The 17101-nt window shown below is 36.5% G+C and overlaps 1 protein-coding gene across 1 annotated transcript in view; it reads left to right on the top strand.

The window, feature by feature from the left end:
* The window catches only part of ALDH22A1 (aldehyde dehydrogenase 22A1), a 243611-nt gene extending 235511 nt beyond the window's left edge, over positions 1–8100 (top strand). The window contains exons 11-15 of the mRNA XM_089458099.1: positions 5484–5705; positions 5823–6014; positions 7117–7260; positions 7359–7523; positions 7746–8100. Of these exons, the coding sequence (XP_089314225.1) occupies positions 5484–5705; positions 5823–6014; positions 7117–7260; positions 7359–7511 (711 nt within the window). The 3' untranslated portion in view covers positions 7512–7523; positions 7746–8100. The remainder of the gene's footprint in view (positions 1–5483; positions 5706–5822; positions 6015–7116; positions 7261–7358; positions 7524–7745) is intronic.
* Positions 8101–17101: the final 9001 nt, after the last annotated feature.

Here is a 17101-nt window from a genome sequence, read left to right on the forward strand (position 1 = left end):
CTAGGGCTTAGTTCCAAACACTAGGACTTATGAACATCAATAATTAGGTCAGCACATATGCATATCTAGGATTTTATCATCATGCATAAGAATATGATAACAACATATGTCAAGCAAACCCAATGACACAAACACATTAAAGTCAGACATATAACAAACTTGATCAGACGAACAAACATATACATAGGGATTCATTCCTAGGTCATAAGGGTCTTGCTCATAAACCCTAAATATCTAGGGTTTCAATACATAACATAGCAAACCCTAAATTACCAAAACTTTAAAGGTTTGGGATTTCTGATATCACCTTTCAACCCTAACAAGTTAGGGTTTTCATAAGCATACCAAAACCCCAAACATGACATCATCAAAGCATCAAACATTTTCTTTAGACTTCATCAATAACCATAAGTAGGCTAGGGCTTCACATATTATCATCGACGTACCCTTAAGTTAGGGTTTTACAAAGAAACTCTTTAGGGTTCCACAAGAATAATCAAAGATGCGAGGAGGGTAGATTTATCTAATGATGAATCACCCAATTCAAGAATCTTTACGATTCAAGAGAACTAGACACAACAATGTTAGTAATGTAGAATAGATTACCAAAAAGAATGAATATACCTTTATCATGAAGAGAACAAAGCTTATGGTCTAAGGCATACCTTTGTTTCTTAACAAACCTTGTAATTTTAATGCTTTGCTTGTGAAGCCTTCTTTCATAATCCTTGAGTATTCAGTAAGCCTTTCCTAAATAGGGAAAATATAAATGTGAATAATATTTAATATAAACAAACTTGGATAAGTAAAAGAAACCAAATATAAAAGATAATACAAGGAGTAGGATACTTATCTTTGGAAAGTGGTGAGGGCTCCCTCTTAATTCAAACTTGAGGGATACGTAAGGGATAAAGTCCCTAACTTATAGATCTTTGACTTCAGATCCTTCCATCTTGTTCTTCTTTGGTGAAAGTTCTTCAGCGAATTTGCTTGATCTTTGTTCCTCCTTTATTTCCTGGATTCTTAAGACAATCCCTTTCATAGTGACCCATCTTGTGACAATTGTAGCATTGGCCCTTTGGACTTCTTGAAGGTGCCTTTCTTCTTGTGATGAGCGAGCCAATCCTTCCAATTTTTCTCTTCTTCACTCTCCTTGTTGATTACTAAAGATATTTTGAGTCCTTCTTGACTGCATGCATTCCATCCACTATTAGGCTCATGGCCAAAATCTTTGTTTCTCTAAACTTTGCTTTCTTTGCTTCACTTGATTCATTTGTAGGCTTCTTTACTTTTCCTTTGACTAGATCCAAAACTTTATTCTTTTCGAGGATTAGATCTATCCTTTTTTTCCATGACTTGTAATTTGATCTCTCCCTTTATTTAGTTAGACATTGTCTTTGAAAGGTCTCCTTATATGATCCCCTGCTCAACTGCTTGAGATTCCTTAGTCTTCTTTCAATAGATCTTCAACCCACCTTTTTCTTTCTTCTTCACCTTAGCTCTAATACAATGTTAGAAAACCACCTTTTTCTTTCTTCTTCACCTTAGCTCTAATACAATGTTAGAAAACCGGAAAGGCAAAAATATTTTCTTATACTTGATAATTACTTGTGAGATTCTTGTGTTCTTATTAATTTTCTTATGTTCTTCTTTTATCTTAGTTCATCAAGCAATTACCAAAGCAATAACATGAAGATCAAGGACACCAAATGTAGGTGGACAGCTAGGGAAAAACCCCAATCTCGGGGAAAACCCAGTCAACAACTCTTCCTTCAATAGTTTTCCTAAGATAATCTAAGACTCTTGACTTAGACACAGACTTCCTCCACACCAAGTCAACCCTTTACTTTTTCAGCAAATGATCACTTTCTAGTACAGTCTTCGACCTAGATGCAGCAGTAGCAGCAACAACACTTCGATGCAGTAGTATCTTCGACCTAGCAACTTCAATCTTAATGCAACAACTTCGACCTTGAAGCAACACTTCTACCTTGATGTCGTACTAGAACTTCTTAATGCCGTAACAAAACTTCGACCTTGATGTCGTAGCTCGACCTTGATGTCGTAGCTCAACCTTGATGTCGTAATAGAACTTCTTGATGCCGTAACATAACTTCGACCTTGATGCCGTAGCCCAGAAAATCACACATTTGAGAGAGAGATAACCCAAAACCTTTGATCCTGCAATTCTCCTTCTTCCACTGCAACTTCGCACTTTTTCACGACTTCTTCTAGGAGATCGAACTTGTGTGAGTGATTGTCCTCCAAATGAATCGAATTGCTTCAATATATAGGCTTCTGGTGAGGTTGAATTACCTTTCTTGAGGCCGACTTGATCTTCTTGAGGCCGACTTGGTGTGGAGGTGACATAATTCATTTTTTACTCAAAAAAAAATATTTTTACATGATTCAAAAGCCCAAGAAGGGTCTCTTTAAATGTACAATGACTCTATTGACTTAGAATAAATCCTAGAAGTCCTCAATGGGGACTTTGATCTAAAACATGATGACCCAAGCATGAAACCCATGCTTTAATAAGCTACGTTACCGGATCCGCTGGGGGCATTGGGTGATACCTCGGATCCCCGAATCCGAAACGGGTACGGGTACGGATACGGTGGGATCCGTACGATCACTAAACAAAATGTTCATCACGCAGTTCAGTTGGGTTTTTTTTTTTAACATATATATGATATACGTTAACATATATTAATATAAGTTTGTAACAGTTGGGTTTTCTTTTTTAACATATATGATATACGTTAACATATATTAATATAAGTTTATAACATATATGCGGTAGGTTTTATTTCTGTTTTATTTTAATTTTTTTTAACATATGTGATATACGTTATACGTTATCACATAACACTTAGTCCAGCGTGCTCAAAAAACATAATCACTAAAGTGTGGGTTAAATATTAAATTTTTTTTTTTATAAATAAAAATTAAATATGGTAGGCCCCTAAATATTAATTTTTTTTTTTATAAATAAAAATTAAATATGGTAGGCCCGTGGGCAGTAAACTATATAGTATATTAATATAATTTGTAAGTTATAAATAAAATTTAAAAAATATTTTAGGTTTATAACTTTATTTTAATAATTACAATTTATATCAATTATCAATTATTTAATATGTGTATTGTTTTTTTATTAATATTTAAATTTTATATGTTTATTAGTTTTTAAAATTTTAAATTATGTATATATGAAATATTAATAATTTAATTATTTATTTATTTAAATTTTAAAATTATTTATTATAAAATAATAATTTAGAGTTTTATATATATATATATATATATTTTTTAATTTTATTCTAATTATTTTAGTTCTAATGTTGTGATTCATGAATGGTTTTGATTTTAAACATCAAATGTATTTTTAAAATTTTTTAAAAATATTATTATATATTTTTGTACTCGCCGTATCCGGATCCTGGCTTTTCAAAAATCCAACGGATCCGTATCCGTATCCGGATCCGGATCCGTATCCATATCCGTATCCTGGTAACTTAGTTAATAAGTCATAATAATAATAAAAAAAATTATTTTTCATTATTTTTCATAAGTACATTTTATTATGACTCAAATACAATTATGAAGACCAAACCTAGTTACATTTTTCAACAATGTGAAAGCTTCAATAGTGGAACAATTATGTGCTAGACAGTCGAGATCAAGCAGTGATCAAGGAAGGCCGAGATCAATTGTATCAGCTGAGATTAGTGAGAAGAAGCAAAATTCTTTCTCAAAGACAAATTGCTTTGTAATAGATCCAATTGCTCAAGAACAATCAATAGAATATCAGAACAAAGATAGCAGGTTTTCCCTTTTGGATTCCCTGGGTAAACAAGCGTGTCAATTTGTGTGATGTGTTTTTTATATCTACTGTTTTATTATGCTGCTTATAAATTGTTAAGAAACTTTGTATCTTGGTGAAAGTAAATTTGGTTTCAGTTTCAGATTCTTTGATTTCAGTTATTCATCTAAGTAGTTATAGAATTTCATGGAAAATTAACAGTTGGGTGCTTTTGTGAGTGGGTTGGGTGGTGTTGACTGATGGGTATCGGCCACTATAGGCTGTTTTCCCTCTTTTTTTATTTATTTTTAATTATTTGAACCTTTAAAAAAAATCTCAGTCAATTTTTTTTTTTACTTTACTAAGTGATCGTCCGTCGCACATTTTTTTACGTCCTTTCACCTTGTCCATCATATCACATATGGTCTTCGGCCTACAAATAATTTTTTTCAGCCTGGTATGATCACGACTGAACCTAGTCCTGATGATCCTTGTATGAACTTAGCTTCCTACATGATTCACAAATCAATTTTCATAGTTAAGGGCCTTGATACCATGTTATTTTCCTACAAACCTAGCACTTGACAATTCATTAACCTAGAAGATCGTAGAATTGTTGAATCAAATCTGAGCTAAGCTCTTACTCAATTAGCGGAAACATAACCAATCTCAATCACAATGACAAACAAATTTTGCCCAATCAATAGTTGTTCATTAAAATTCTGAACTTGGGCTCCTGTCTTGGGATAATGGCCAATTGAGAAAATTACAGATACAATATGCCTTGGATTTGACCCGGCAGATCAAGCCCTTACTCAATTAGCGGAAACATAACCAATCTCAATCACAATGACAAACAAATTTTGCCCAATCAATAGTTGTTCATTAAAATTCTGAACTTGGGCTCCTGTCTTGGGATAATGGCCAATTGAGAAAATTACAGATACAATTAGCCTTGGATTTGACCCGGCAGATCAAGCCCTAGATCTCCTTGGTTGATTTGGATCTCCAATGCTGCCCTTCTGCACTTTCTTGGACTTGGCACACTGCAATATCATACTCGTCACTTGAGAAAATCCCTCTCTCAAAAGCTAGCACCACTTTATGGTATGTCTTCTCCTCTCCTTAGCCTTGCTTTTATAACTTTACACTGACCTAAATCTCTAAAGTGATTGATGGCTGAGATTAGATATTGCCTCACTTGATATTGATGGTGATCAAAATTAAAACATAATCACTAAAGTTTACTTTAGCTCAACTAGCCAACATAATAATTATGTGCTTTTCCCAAGTTAAATTTAGTATAAGTTACAATAGCAACTTGCCCACACTTGAGCAAGTGTCCTAAGGAGATCTGTGGGCGACTTCTACATGCCTAGACACTCAAGCCTGTGCAGAAATGTATGCCTGAGCTACAAACATCAACAGTATTTACAAGCCTTCGTGGGTGGCTAAGCCTTGATTACTTATATGCTATTGCAATTGTGATTTCTGTGAATGTAAATATTAATCAAGAGGTTAAAAATGCATCTTTATATGTTTGCTCTTCTGCAAAAGTGATATATAAGATTTTACAAGCCTCGAGTGCAGGTTTGCATTACACGAGATTTTCTTTTCATCTATTTTATTTCATTGCACTATACATTGAGATAATTTCTAAATTCAGCTTTTTTCACAGGGGCCTCCTTTAGAGGCAAGGTATGATATGGGAGCAATCTGTTTACAAGAGCATGCTGATAAACTTCAAAGTCTTGTGAATGATGCTTTGGAGAAAGGTGCTGAGATAGCAGTCAGAGGAAAGTTATTTTTTGGAAGTCTGGGAGATGACGTGGTTGGTCAATTCTACCCACCTACAGTAATACTTAATGTGAATCATTCAATGCATTTGATGCAAGAGGAGGTAATTATTTGCTATACATAATATATATTCAGAATTAGCTTTGTTTTCCATAATGTCATGGTCTTCCTAGTCTTCAACTTTGAGCCCTATGACAAAATTTATTATTTTCTTGATTAGATATTTGGACCAATCATTGCAATCATGAAGTTCAGCTCTGATGAGGAGGCTATAATGCTGGCAAATGATACAAACTATGGACTTGGCTGCGCTGTATTCTCTGGAAGCCAGCGTCGGGCAAGATCAATAGCATCGAGGATATATTGTGGATTTGCTGTAATTAATGACTTTGCTTCTAGCTATATGTGCCAGGTACATTTTGGTGCTTATCTTGATTATGTTTTTGTTCAATTTTCCTTAGCTTTTATAAAGATACTGATTATTATTATATGATTTTTTTCTTTAATAACGGACTCTTATCACTTCTCCAGAAACAGTGTAAATGGTGGAAGTCCTTATATTGATTTATTTGAGAATTACTCGTAAATGTATTAATTTGTTTGTTTGTTTTTCTTAAAAGCTCTTCGAACTAAAATTGAAGGAAACCCTATCTTCTTGTTCTTTCAAAAACCCTATTTTCTTGTTCTTTCAAATACTGTAAAATATCTGCAAGGTTTATACATTTTCTATCTACAAATGCTCTTTTCTCATTGTGCAGAAAATTAGATTATCTTATTCAATTGGAGAGAAAATTTGTTGTGAAGGTGCTCTGATATTCTTTTATGTAGGACATGAATATTCCAATACAGGGGTAGAAGCCGGCAAGTGTTCAGAATTGAGAGTGGTGAACAGGAAAGTGTCTACCGTTTCCTTTAAAAGGATATCCAATTCTGATTAGCAAATAACAGGATATCCAGACCTGAACTGATGCCTGTCAATGTGTCAAAATTAGGTTATCCCAGCTTCCAACTCCGACAGAAGTTTCCTTATATTCTTAGCATTGGGAACAGCAAGAGAGTTTAAAGCCAATTTAGCTGCCAACAATTTATTTATTTATTTATGGCAAATGTGTCTGTAAATTGAAATCAGAACATTATACTGTCAAAATACTTTAATGTCTTTTCAAATCTCTTGCTTTACATTTAGGGGTTGTAACAACAAATTAAGTTTAGAAACATGAATGAATGGTAGGCTTATATTGTTTATCCTGCACTTGTATAGTGGATGTTCTGATTCTTTGAACTTTATTCCCTATCGAAGAAAATGGTTGCTTATATTTTTTATCCTGCACTTGTATAGTGGATGTTCTTCTGATTCTTTGAACTTCATCCCCTATCGAAGAAAATGGTTTCTTACCATTGTAATTATGAATGATAGTTCACACATGCTTTATGTTGTGTAACAAAATGTATAATGTATTTATGCTTTGATCACTGCTTAACATTTTCATTTTACACTACGGATGGTGTTGTAGTCATTGCCATTTGGTGGAGTGAAGAATAGTGGGTTTGGAAGATTTGCTGGTGTTGAAGGTCTTCGTGCATGCTGTCTTATCAAAGCCGTTGTAGAGGATAGATGGTGGCCGTACATCAAGACCAAGATTCCAAAGCCATTGCAGGTGCATATAATTATTTTTGGAATTGACTTAAATTCCTTTTTCATAGCAAGTTTACTTTTTGTGATTGTGTTCTTTCGTGATTTTTTTTTCTGTTCCAGTATCCTGTCGCAGAGAATGCCTTTGAGGTCCAAGAATCTCTAGTTGAAACACTATATGGTTTGAGCATCTGGGATAGGCTCAGAGGATTGGTGAATGTTATCAAACTCTTATCTGAGCCAAATATTCCTGATGAAACAAGGAAAGCTCAATGAACCATTTTGAAGGTAATACAACAGTGTCGCAACTGTTGTCTTTAAAATTCATATTCCCAAAAGCTTCTTCGATTCTTGTGGTTTTGTTGCCATCATTTTGAGGGTTCTTGACTTTCTCTGGGTTAATACCCAAAGGATTCGTGCTGCTTGAGTATCTGCTATGTCTTATTGGAAAAGGAAGCTCTAATAGCAGCAGTTTATGCAATCAAATGATTTCTTTAATTATTTTTACAGGAATATTCCTTCACTAGCCATGAAGAGGCTGAAAGTTGTCAGTTCAGATGACATCAACATTTGAATGAAATGAGGACATTCTATTCCATAACGTGGCCATTTCTTATGTTTAATTGTAAGAAAATCAGGGCGGTGGTTAGTCTTAAGATTTTGATTGGAGATGCATTTTACAGCTAATATCCAAGTCTAATTTACAATTTATATTGTGGAAAGTATCTGATTTGTTTTCCATAGTATATAATTTAAAGGATTACCAATTTTGGCATGCAACAAGAACCTTTATTAAAAGGCCTTTGTAAAGCATTAACTACATTTAATGAACAAGAGATCACGAGTTCAAACTATTGAACTGACACTTGCGTTTCTAGTTCATATGAGTCCTATAGCATACTTGGTCTTCTATTACCTATGCAATTTTTTGAGTACATTTAGTTTGAATATGGAAGCTATAAAAATAGTGTTTCCTTGATTGGTGTCAATATCTCTTCGAATAAATTTAGTAGAAGACAAAACACAACAATAAAATGAAAGGAAAGATAGTGGTTGTCTATTGAGAGGATGTTTGAGATGTGCTTATTTCCTGTTAAGACGTTTTTTTATTGTATTCATTATGCATACCGACACAGCTGAATAATTTGCATAAAGGTAAAAGGTCCACAAATAGCTGAATACTTACTCAGCATAAAAGGTAAAAGGTCCACAAATAGGATTAAATTCTGTAATTTTTTTGGCTCGTAGATGCTTTCTGTAGCTAATGTTAATAATTATCCTGTCGAAACTTACAAGCATTTAGGAAATACTGTGGGCTTGTAAGTCCTGTCTTGCAAGGTTGTACTAGTTTTGGGTTAATATATGAAGAAAGATCCCAGTTTGTTGTTAAGCCCAAGTCCCTTTTTTTGGGTTAAGAAAGATCTCAAAGCCAGTATGCTAAAAGGTTAGTGAAGATAGTTCTTTTATTTTTTATTTTAATGATAAGTCCTCACGGAGAACGAATATGTATATTCATAAACATTAATATAATGCTTTTGTTTTTTTTATGTGGAAAAAGGTTGTAGGTTGCTGGCTGAAATATAGGCTAAAGTGCCATTTGGCATGATAAATTCTGTAAAACAGCTAATTTGAGCTTATAAAAGTGAAGCAACATTGCAAATACTTGTTTCTCTCTGGATTATTATAGTTGGAATGTGATACTGGTCTTTCGCAGGAAATATAATAACAATCTATTTTTAACAATTATTCTTTTCATCAATGTTGACAGTTGAAATGACGGAAAGTGACATCTTAAGGAATCTTATACTATAAATTGATTCATTGGTATCCACATCCCTTGCTGACGTAAAGTGACATCTTAAGGGATCCTATACTATAAATTGATTCATTGGTATCCACATCCCTTGCTGACGTAAAGTGACATCTTAAGGAATCCTATAATATAAATTGATTCATTGGTATCCACATCCCTTGCTGACGTAAAGTGACATCTTAAGGAATCCTATACTATAAATTGATTCATTAGTATCCACATCCCTTGCTGAACACAATCCTATACTACAAATTGATTCATTAGTATCCACATCCCTTGCTGAACACAATCCTATACTACAAATTGATTCATTAGTATCCACATTCCTTGCTGAACCCAATTGAATGTGGCACAAGGGATGCAAGAAAATTCTTTCATTGCCTTAAGATTGACCTTGGAATTTTTTCATTTTCTTATGACCTTGGATTGTTTTAGAGCTAAAAAAAATTGAAGGGCGGAAGACTAACATTTCAAATAATTCATATCAAGCAATATAAAATATCAAATGCATTTTAAATAATTCATGTCAAGCAATATAAAATATACTATCCATAAAATTCTCCGTGTGATATAAATAGACAACCTCTAATTCAATTCTAAACATTTACTTTACTATTAATTTCTAAGCCTAATCCGTGGCAATTTATTAGCCCAACAAACTATTTTAGATCTATTGAATAAAAGCACAATAGGGTTTTCAACATAAACAAAAAATATTTAGTGGAAGCACATTAAATCAATCAATCTCAATATCATAAGTGCACACAAGTTTTTCTACCCAATCAACAATTCTTCATTAAAATAATATCATTATTTACTCAAGTTCCCTTGGAAAAATGGCCCACTAATGAAAACACATATAACGATAACTTGGAATTGATCCAACTGGTCAAACCCTCATTGGCTGATTTGAATTCCCTTGCTAACACTTGCACTCTCGTCAAATTCGACACACTTGAATGGAAGTCCACTCAATCATTAAGATTTCCTGTGCAGTCTTAAGCTTAGTCATTGGTATGTCTCTCCTCCCCTGGATTACCCCTTCTTTTGTGAGCTTCAGTTATGACTAAATCTCTTAACCATGATTTCCAAAGTGATTAACAATTGAGATTAGATTTCACATCACTTGAGAATTCTCTAATTCATCAATACAACAAATCTTTGCATTTCATTAGATAAAACATGCTTTTGTCTTATAAAAAGAAATTACTTTGATTATTGAAGTAATTGCTAAGGTCTAAGGGTGTATTAGGTGATAGGTATGCCTAGATGCTTAGGTCTATGCAAAAGTATCTACCCAAGCTACAAACGTCAACACTCCCTCTTAATGAGGTACTTCTTGAAGAGTCACTTGGACTAGCTTCTCCTCCAGTCTTGGCACAATATTCCATGCATCATCCTTGACAAACTTTATCAATACAATAAACCTTTGCATTTCATTAGATAAAACTTACTTTTGTCTTGTACAAAAATAATTGATAATTGAAGTAATTGCTAAGGTCTAAAAGTGTATTAGGTAACTTATGCATGCCTATATGTTTAGGCCTATGCAAAAGTATCTATCTAAGCTACAAAAATCAACACTCCTCTTGGTGAGGTACTCTCTGAAGAGCCACCTGGACTAGCTTCTCCTCCAATATTGGCACACTATTCCATGCATTATACTCTACCATGGCTCTCACCCAAGCCTCTAGGTTTGCTAATTTGATTAATGAAGTAATTGCTAAGGTCTAAGAGTGTGTTAGATACCCTATGCATGCCTAGATGTTTAGGCCTATGCAAAAGTATCTGTATGAGCTACAAATATCAACACCCCCTTTTAGTGAGGTACTTCCTGAAGAGCCACCTAGACTAGCTTCTCCTCCAATCTTGGCACAATATTCCATGCATCATCCTCTACCATGGCTCTCATCAAAGCCTCTAGGTTTGCTACCTTTTCAAGGATGTTGTTCATCTATGCCATGTAGCTTAAAAACTTCTTTGAAGACCTGCTTTCCATGAATGTGTTCCTACAAGTCTCTACATGCCCTTTTGCATCCCTCAATGTCTACACAAACCAACTAGGTCTCCTAATAGAATTGGAAGGAGCCACTCACTCTCCCCCACCTAAAGGTTGACTCCCTAAGCTCGAAACCTTTGCATGTTGCTCTACCTTTGGAAGTATCCTACTCCTTGTCCTTTGTCGCTAGTGGTGGCATCTCATGAGACTTACTAGATGCAAATTTCTCTTTGAACTTTACATCTTTGTCCAAAACTATCTTCCTTTGTGCTGGTATGAAGATTTTGTAATCCTTTGATGCCTCATTTTATCCCACAAATACCCCTTCATTCCTGAAGGTTCAAGCTTCATCCTCTTCTCCATAGGTACATTGATGTATATTGAACAACCAAAGATACGAAAGTGCCCTATCTTTGGGTTCACTCCTATGAAAGCCTCCTCAAAAGTCTTGTCCCCCACCATGAAAGAGTGCCAGAAGGTGGATGCTTGAGAGCAGCTGCATGAGGAAGAGGTTGTGTGAGACAACCAACAAACACCTGAGAAGTGGGTCCAGAGCAGACACCGACAAACAATGTGGGGAACACTTAAGCATCCACATTAAAATAATATCAAAATCTATTCGGACTCTTTTCCTAGGAAAATGGCCCACCCATGAAAATACATATAACCATAACTTGGAAATGACCCAGTTGATCAAAGCCTCCTTGGCTAACCTAGATCTCACTCGCTTCTCTTTGTGCTTTCTTCAAACTTGGCACATTGGAATGGAAGTCATTTTCACACAATCATTGAGATTTGTTCTCAAAGTTTGTATTCACTCACTCTTTTCCCTTGGCCTAGCACTTCTTTGATAAGCTTGAGTTCTGACCAAATCCTTAACTTTAATATGTAAAGTGATTGACTATTGAAATTAAATCTCACATCACTTAAAATTAACATTTAATCTAATTCACTAATATAAAGAAATTCATTAAATTAAACATGTTTTTATCTTATAAAAATAAATTACTTTAATTAAAATTTAAATGTGTATTAGCATACTTTTATATAACTAAACATTTAAGGTTGTGTAAAAATACTGGCCTCAACTACAAAAATAAACACTTACTACATCAAGCTATAAAAATAAATCACTTCACTTATATGTATGTATATGTATAATTTAATTCACTAATATAAAGAAATTCATTAAATTAAACATGTTTTTATCTTCTAAAAATAAATTACTTTAATTACTATAGTAATAGTAATTGCTAAAATACCCGGATGCGGGTGTAAGCACAGGAGAAAGTGCTAGGCCACATGGCCAGCAGGTGATGACACGAGCCAGCCAGCGGGAGGACACCAGGGACGCCGTCGCAGCAATAAATGTGAAGGCCCCCGCTCAGAACTCTTAATGAAATTAAAGGCGGATAGATGGGAGGGCAGGGCGCATTCATGGCGCTCAAGATTCAATGGAATGTTAATGGATTTATGTTGGATGAAGGTATGGAGTCACACCATTCGAGCCTGGACATTCTCTGCCTTCTGGCAGACGCTGAGAACTCTGAATTCTCTGCTTTTCAAGAAAGGGGCATCAAAGCACCATTTTCAGGTGCCGAGAAGAGAAGCCCTGAATTGGCAGCTCTGTTTCACTCAGCCAGCTCCATTGTCAACATGGCTAAGCCAAGAGAAAGACAGCCGTGCAGACGCGGAACTGGTCGTGGGAGCTCCTCCCGCCCTCCAGCAGCGGATGCCCACCACCATTGTTGCTGCTGCTACTGTTATAGACGGGCTGGAACTCCCCACCTGCAGGCATCACAGTTCTTGGATACGGGCAACCCAGTTGAAGGACCACCAGCGCTTCCAGCGTTTGGCACCGCAGTGTTTAACTTGGGGCACCTCAGTGCACATATTTCAGTCCTCTTCGTTAGGGACTCAGAGGAGGATGACGAGGGATCAAACGGCAGAGAAACGCCCTCCGATGACCAATCGGGAAGGGCTGAGGAAAAGACAAAGGGAGCACCTGAGAAGGCACCCGCCCAGCCTCAGACGCAGGAGGCGTCGACGTCCAAGGCGGGAGAAGAACGGGCAGGCCTCCCGAAAGAATATGGTTGGGTCCCGATCATTGAGGAGGAACCGGAGGAGTAGCAGACATTGGCTCCGTCATCCATCTTTTTGTCCAGGTCCAGTTCTAAGGTCTTCTGTCTCGGTCGTTTTCTATGTTTGGGATAAATCAAAATGTTTTTGTATGGGTCTTTAGTTCGTCTGCAGGTCTTTTTGTAACTTTGTTTCAGTTAGTAAGTCTTTTCTGGGCGATTGCACATGTCCACGGTCGCCCCTGCGAGGGTGGTTTTTTGTGTCACAGCCCCTGCGTGGGCAAGGTTAATGTAAAAAAGAAAATCTTGATTAGTTTTGAGGCAGCTTGGACACATCTCTCTGCTAAAGCCAGCTGCCAACCCATAGTGCCACAGATGGCCATGGGGAACCTGTTTTACTGCTTGTAATGATCTTTTGTACATAATATAATTACTTAGCATAGTTTTACTGAGAAAAAAAAAATAGTAATTGCTAAAATTTAAATGTGTATTAGCATACTTTTATATAACTAAACATTTAAGGCTATGTAAAAATACTTGCCTCAACTACAAAAATCAACACTTATTACATCATGCTATAAAAATAAGTCACTTGACTTATATATATATATATATATATATATATATAGATAATTTAATTTACTAATATAAAGAAATTCATTAAATTAAACATGTTTTTATCTTCTAAAAATAAATTACTTTAATTACTATAGTAACAGTGATTGCTAAAATTTAAATGTGTATTAGCATACTTTTATATAACTAAACATTTAAGGCTATGTAAAAATGCATGCCTCAACTACAAAAATCAACACTTACTACATCAAGCTATAAAGATAAATCACTTGACATATATATATATATATATATATATATATATTAAGGTGCTTCACGGACACTGTGTGGCCACTACATCCATGGTAAAATCTAGGCAGATCAACCCATATATATATATATTAAGGTGCTTCACAGACACTGTGTGGCCACTATATCCACGGTAAAATCCAGGGAGATCAACCCACATATATATATATATATATATATATATATATATATTAAGGTGCTTCACGGACACTGTGTGGCCACTACATCGGAAAAATCCAAGCAGATCAACCCAAAGGGATCTTCAGCCAATTAATTTATAGTTGACGATAGAAAGTTTTGGTCTTTGAGGCCCAGTCCACCACCTCCTATGAATCACCTAGCACATCCAACTCTTTGATATCAAGCCAGTGAGCACAAAACAATACTCTCCACAAGGCGAAAACTTCAACTTTGGTGTTCGATCCATTGCCACCCAGCCATTTAAAATGATAATATGTTCCAAGTTGATAAGTAATAAAAGCACCACAACCACACAATTCATTTTTTTCAACTCTGTCAAAAAAAGCCCTTGAGGACAGTCATATGCCGAAGATAGAGGGTGGATATGTCTCACCGATGAAATACCACCGCCATATCCAACTTCCCGGTAAAATGCCACAATTCGGATACAGGGAACTCTGATATTTTGTGATTTCTCTTCGAATAAAAATGAGTTACGGCATTTCCATATGCCCCACATAGTGTATAATGGGAGTGGGCCAAATTCTTTTTGGTTATATATACAATCTTGTAGGCAGTCACCAAGTGATGTGGAAATCCAATCTGCTTTTCAATTTAGAAGATTCATCACGCCTACTCGGATTTTGCAAATGCGCATTGCATAAAAATATGTACTGAATCCTCTAGAGCATCTACACATAATATACATTGACCAAGACCAGTGAAGACCCTGTGGCAAAGATGGTTCGATGTCAATATCTTATTATTCCAGACCAACCAACCAAATACCTTGAGCTTGGTAGGAATATTCCACCGCCAAATTTTCAAGAACCATCGACATGACACTGGATGTATAGGGAAGGAGTTATACACCAATATGCATCCTTAACCAATATCTGACCCTGTGCCAAATAATAGCCCAGGCAAAAGTATCGTCATATTCATATAGAGAAATGCAAGCCAGAGTTAGATTTTGGGCAATACCTATACCATCGAATATGAAGATCACCTTATAAGCCAAATTCTGATGTCTGCATCCAGATTGGATGGAGAAAGTCATTGTTGACAACAATCTAGTTGATAGAATAGATTCCAAGATTGTGAATATTTCTCCTAAGATCCATAGGTAGAGTACGGTCCCCCTTATAACCACATATAGGATCAAGTCTGATTTCTACATTAGTCTCATTGCCAACCTGCCATCTGATGTTGCTCATAAGCCAAGGTGACTTTCATAAAGCTTCTCCATATATATGAGATGGCACATGGGATGTATGCCCCCTGCTTGATCCACTGTAACATGGTCTGGTTTTTTTAGATACTGTCTTGATAATGCATTGCCATATGCCATCTCCACTAATTGTTCTCCATAAGCTCTTCATAAGTAGTGCCTAGCTTAATCTTTCAAGGTCCTTAATGCCCCAGCCACCCTCTTCCTTCCTCTGCCATAATACCGCAAGGCGGGCCAAGTGGAACTTATGTTTATGTTCTGCAATACTGCATATACCATAATCAACCGACCCACAATTGATGCTAGAATTTTTCAGTCAGCAAATGCCAACCTTTGGTTCCATATCTGTTCTGTTTGAGGATAAATTCGAGATATTTAAAACCAAAGTCCAATGATGCACTGTCCACCTCAAATATTCCAGTGATCTCCAATATGTAAGCATCATCTGGGGATGAAGAGATCAATTATGACTTTGAATTGTTCATGTATAGACCAGATGCATCCCCAAAGTAACTAATGATCCGTTGCAAGTACCTCCATTCCACAATGGACAAATTACCAAAAATAAGCGCAATGTCGACAAAAATGAGATGTGTGACCTTAATGTGTCTGGAAATCCGCACTCCTGAAATTGTCTCATTGTTATGTGCAACCATGATTAACCTACTCATACCCTCTGATCCGAATTGGATCCATGAAAATTATCAGAGTTCTATGACTGTATCAAATCATGACAGACTTCAAAAACTTGTGAACAATGAGCTATCATAAATAACCTCTGTATAATGGTAGTTTGTAGCCAGCAAGGAATGACGAGGACCTCGGTCAAAGCACGCTGACCGAGGCCCATGGAGACCGCGCAGTAGCGCAAACTAGCAAATAGGAAGCTCAGATCAGAAAACGGACGTTGTTTCTAATGCAAGCGCTAATTGCGCATCGCTAGGAAAAACCCCTCGAGAAGAAAAAGCCCCGAGCGCTCGGTCACAAGGAAAACCCGAAAACCGTGGGAAAAGCGCTAAAATGGCAGCAGGTCTCCCGCTCCAAAACAAGCGAAATATCAGAGGCGTTTGGGCGGTAAGCGGAATTGTCAGGAGACCCAGCAATGCCATACAACGAATGACGCGTGTCCGGCGGATGAGAGAGAAAACCGCTCTCATCGCGGGCTAACGTTCGGGCAACTCAACCGCGCGATAAGAGTGATAACCGTAGGATCTAAAGGCCCCAGATCTAATGGCGGAGATTGCGCCTAATGGGAAACTGGATTTGATGGGAGAAATAAGCTGAAGCATATAAAGGTTGGAGTCTGATTTGATCGTTGAGCTAGTGGATGAATCATTTCGCGGCATAACCAAAATAACGAACCGTTTGAGGAAGAGCTGGTGCAGTTCGTGAGGGGACAAGTGGCCACCTCCCTGTGAAACGTTACGCAGTAGCGATGACGCAAAGGCAGGGAATTCCAAGCGGACAACAACAGGCGAACCGAAGAGACGAAAGAGGAAGTGAACAGTCATGAGACAGGTTGGCTTTAAGCCACGAACAAACAAAGAGCAGAACATAGGGAGAAGAAGAATAGAAGAAGAGAACAGAGTGAAGCAAGAAGCAGAGAACAGAGAAGCGAGCTGACCTATAGAGCTAAGGCAGCATCGAGCAAACAAAAGGCTTGATAGGTTCAAGCAATCCCTGTGAGGATATCTGTCGGGA

The sequence above is a fragment of the Pinus tabuliformis genome, chromosome 7, assembly GCF_031772625.1.
Source record: "Pinus tabuliformis cultivar Carrire ecotype Pingquan chromosome 7, CPIR1, whole genome shotgun sequence".
In the NCBI taxonomy this organism is placed as follows: Eukaryota; Viridiplantae; Streptophyta; class Pinopsida; order Pinales; family Pinaceae; genus Pinus; species Pinus tabuliformis.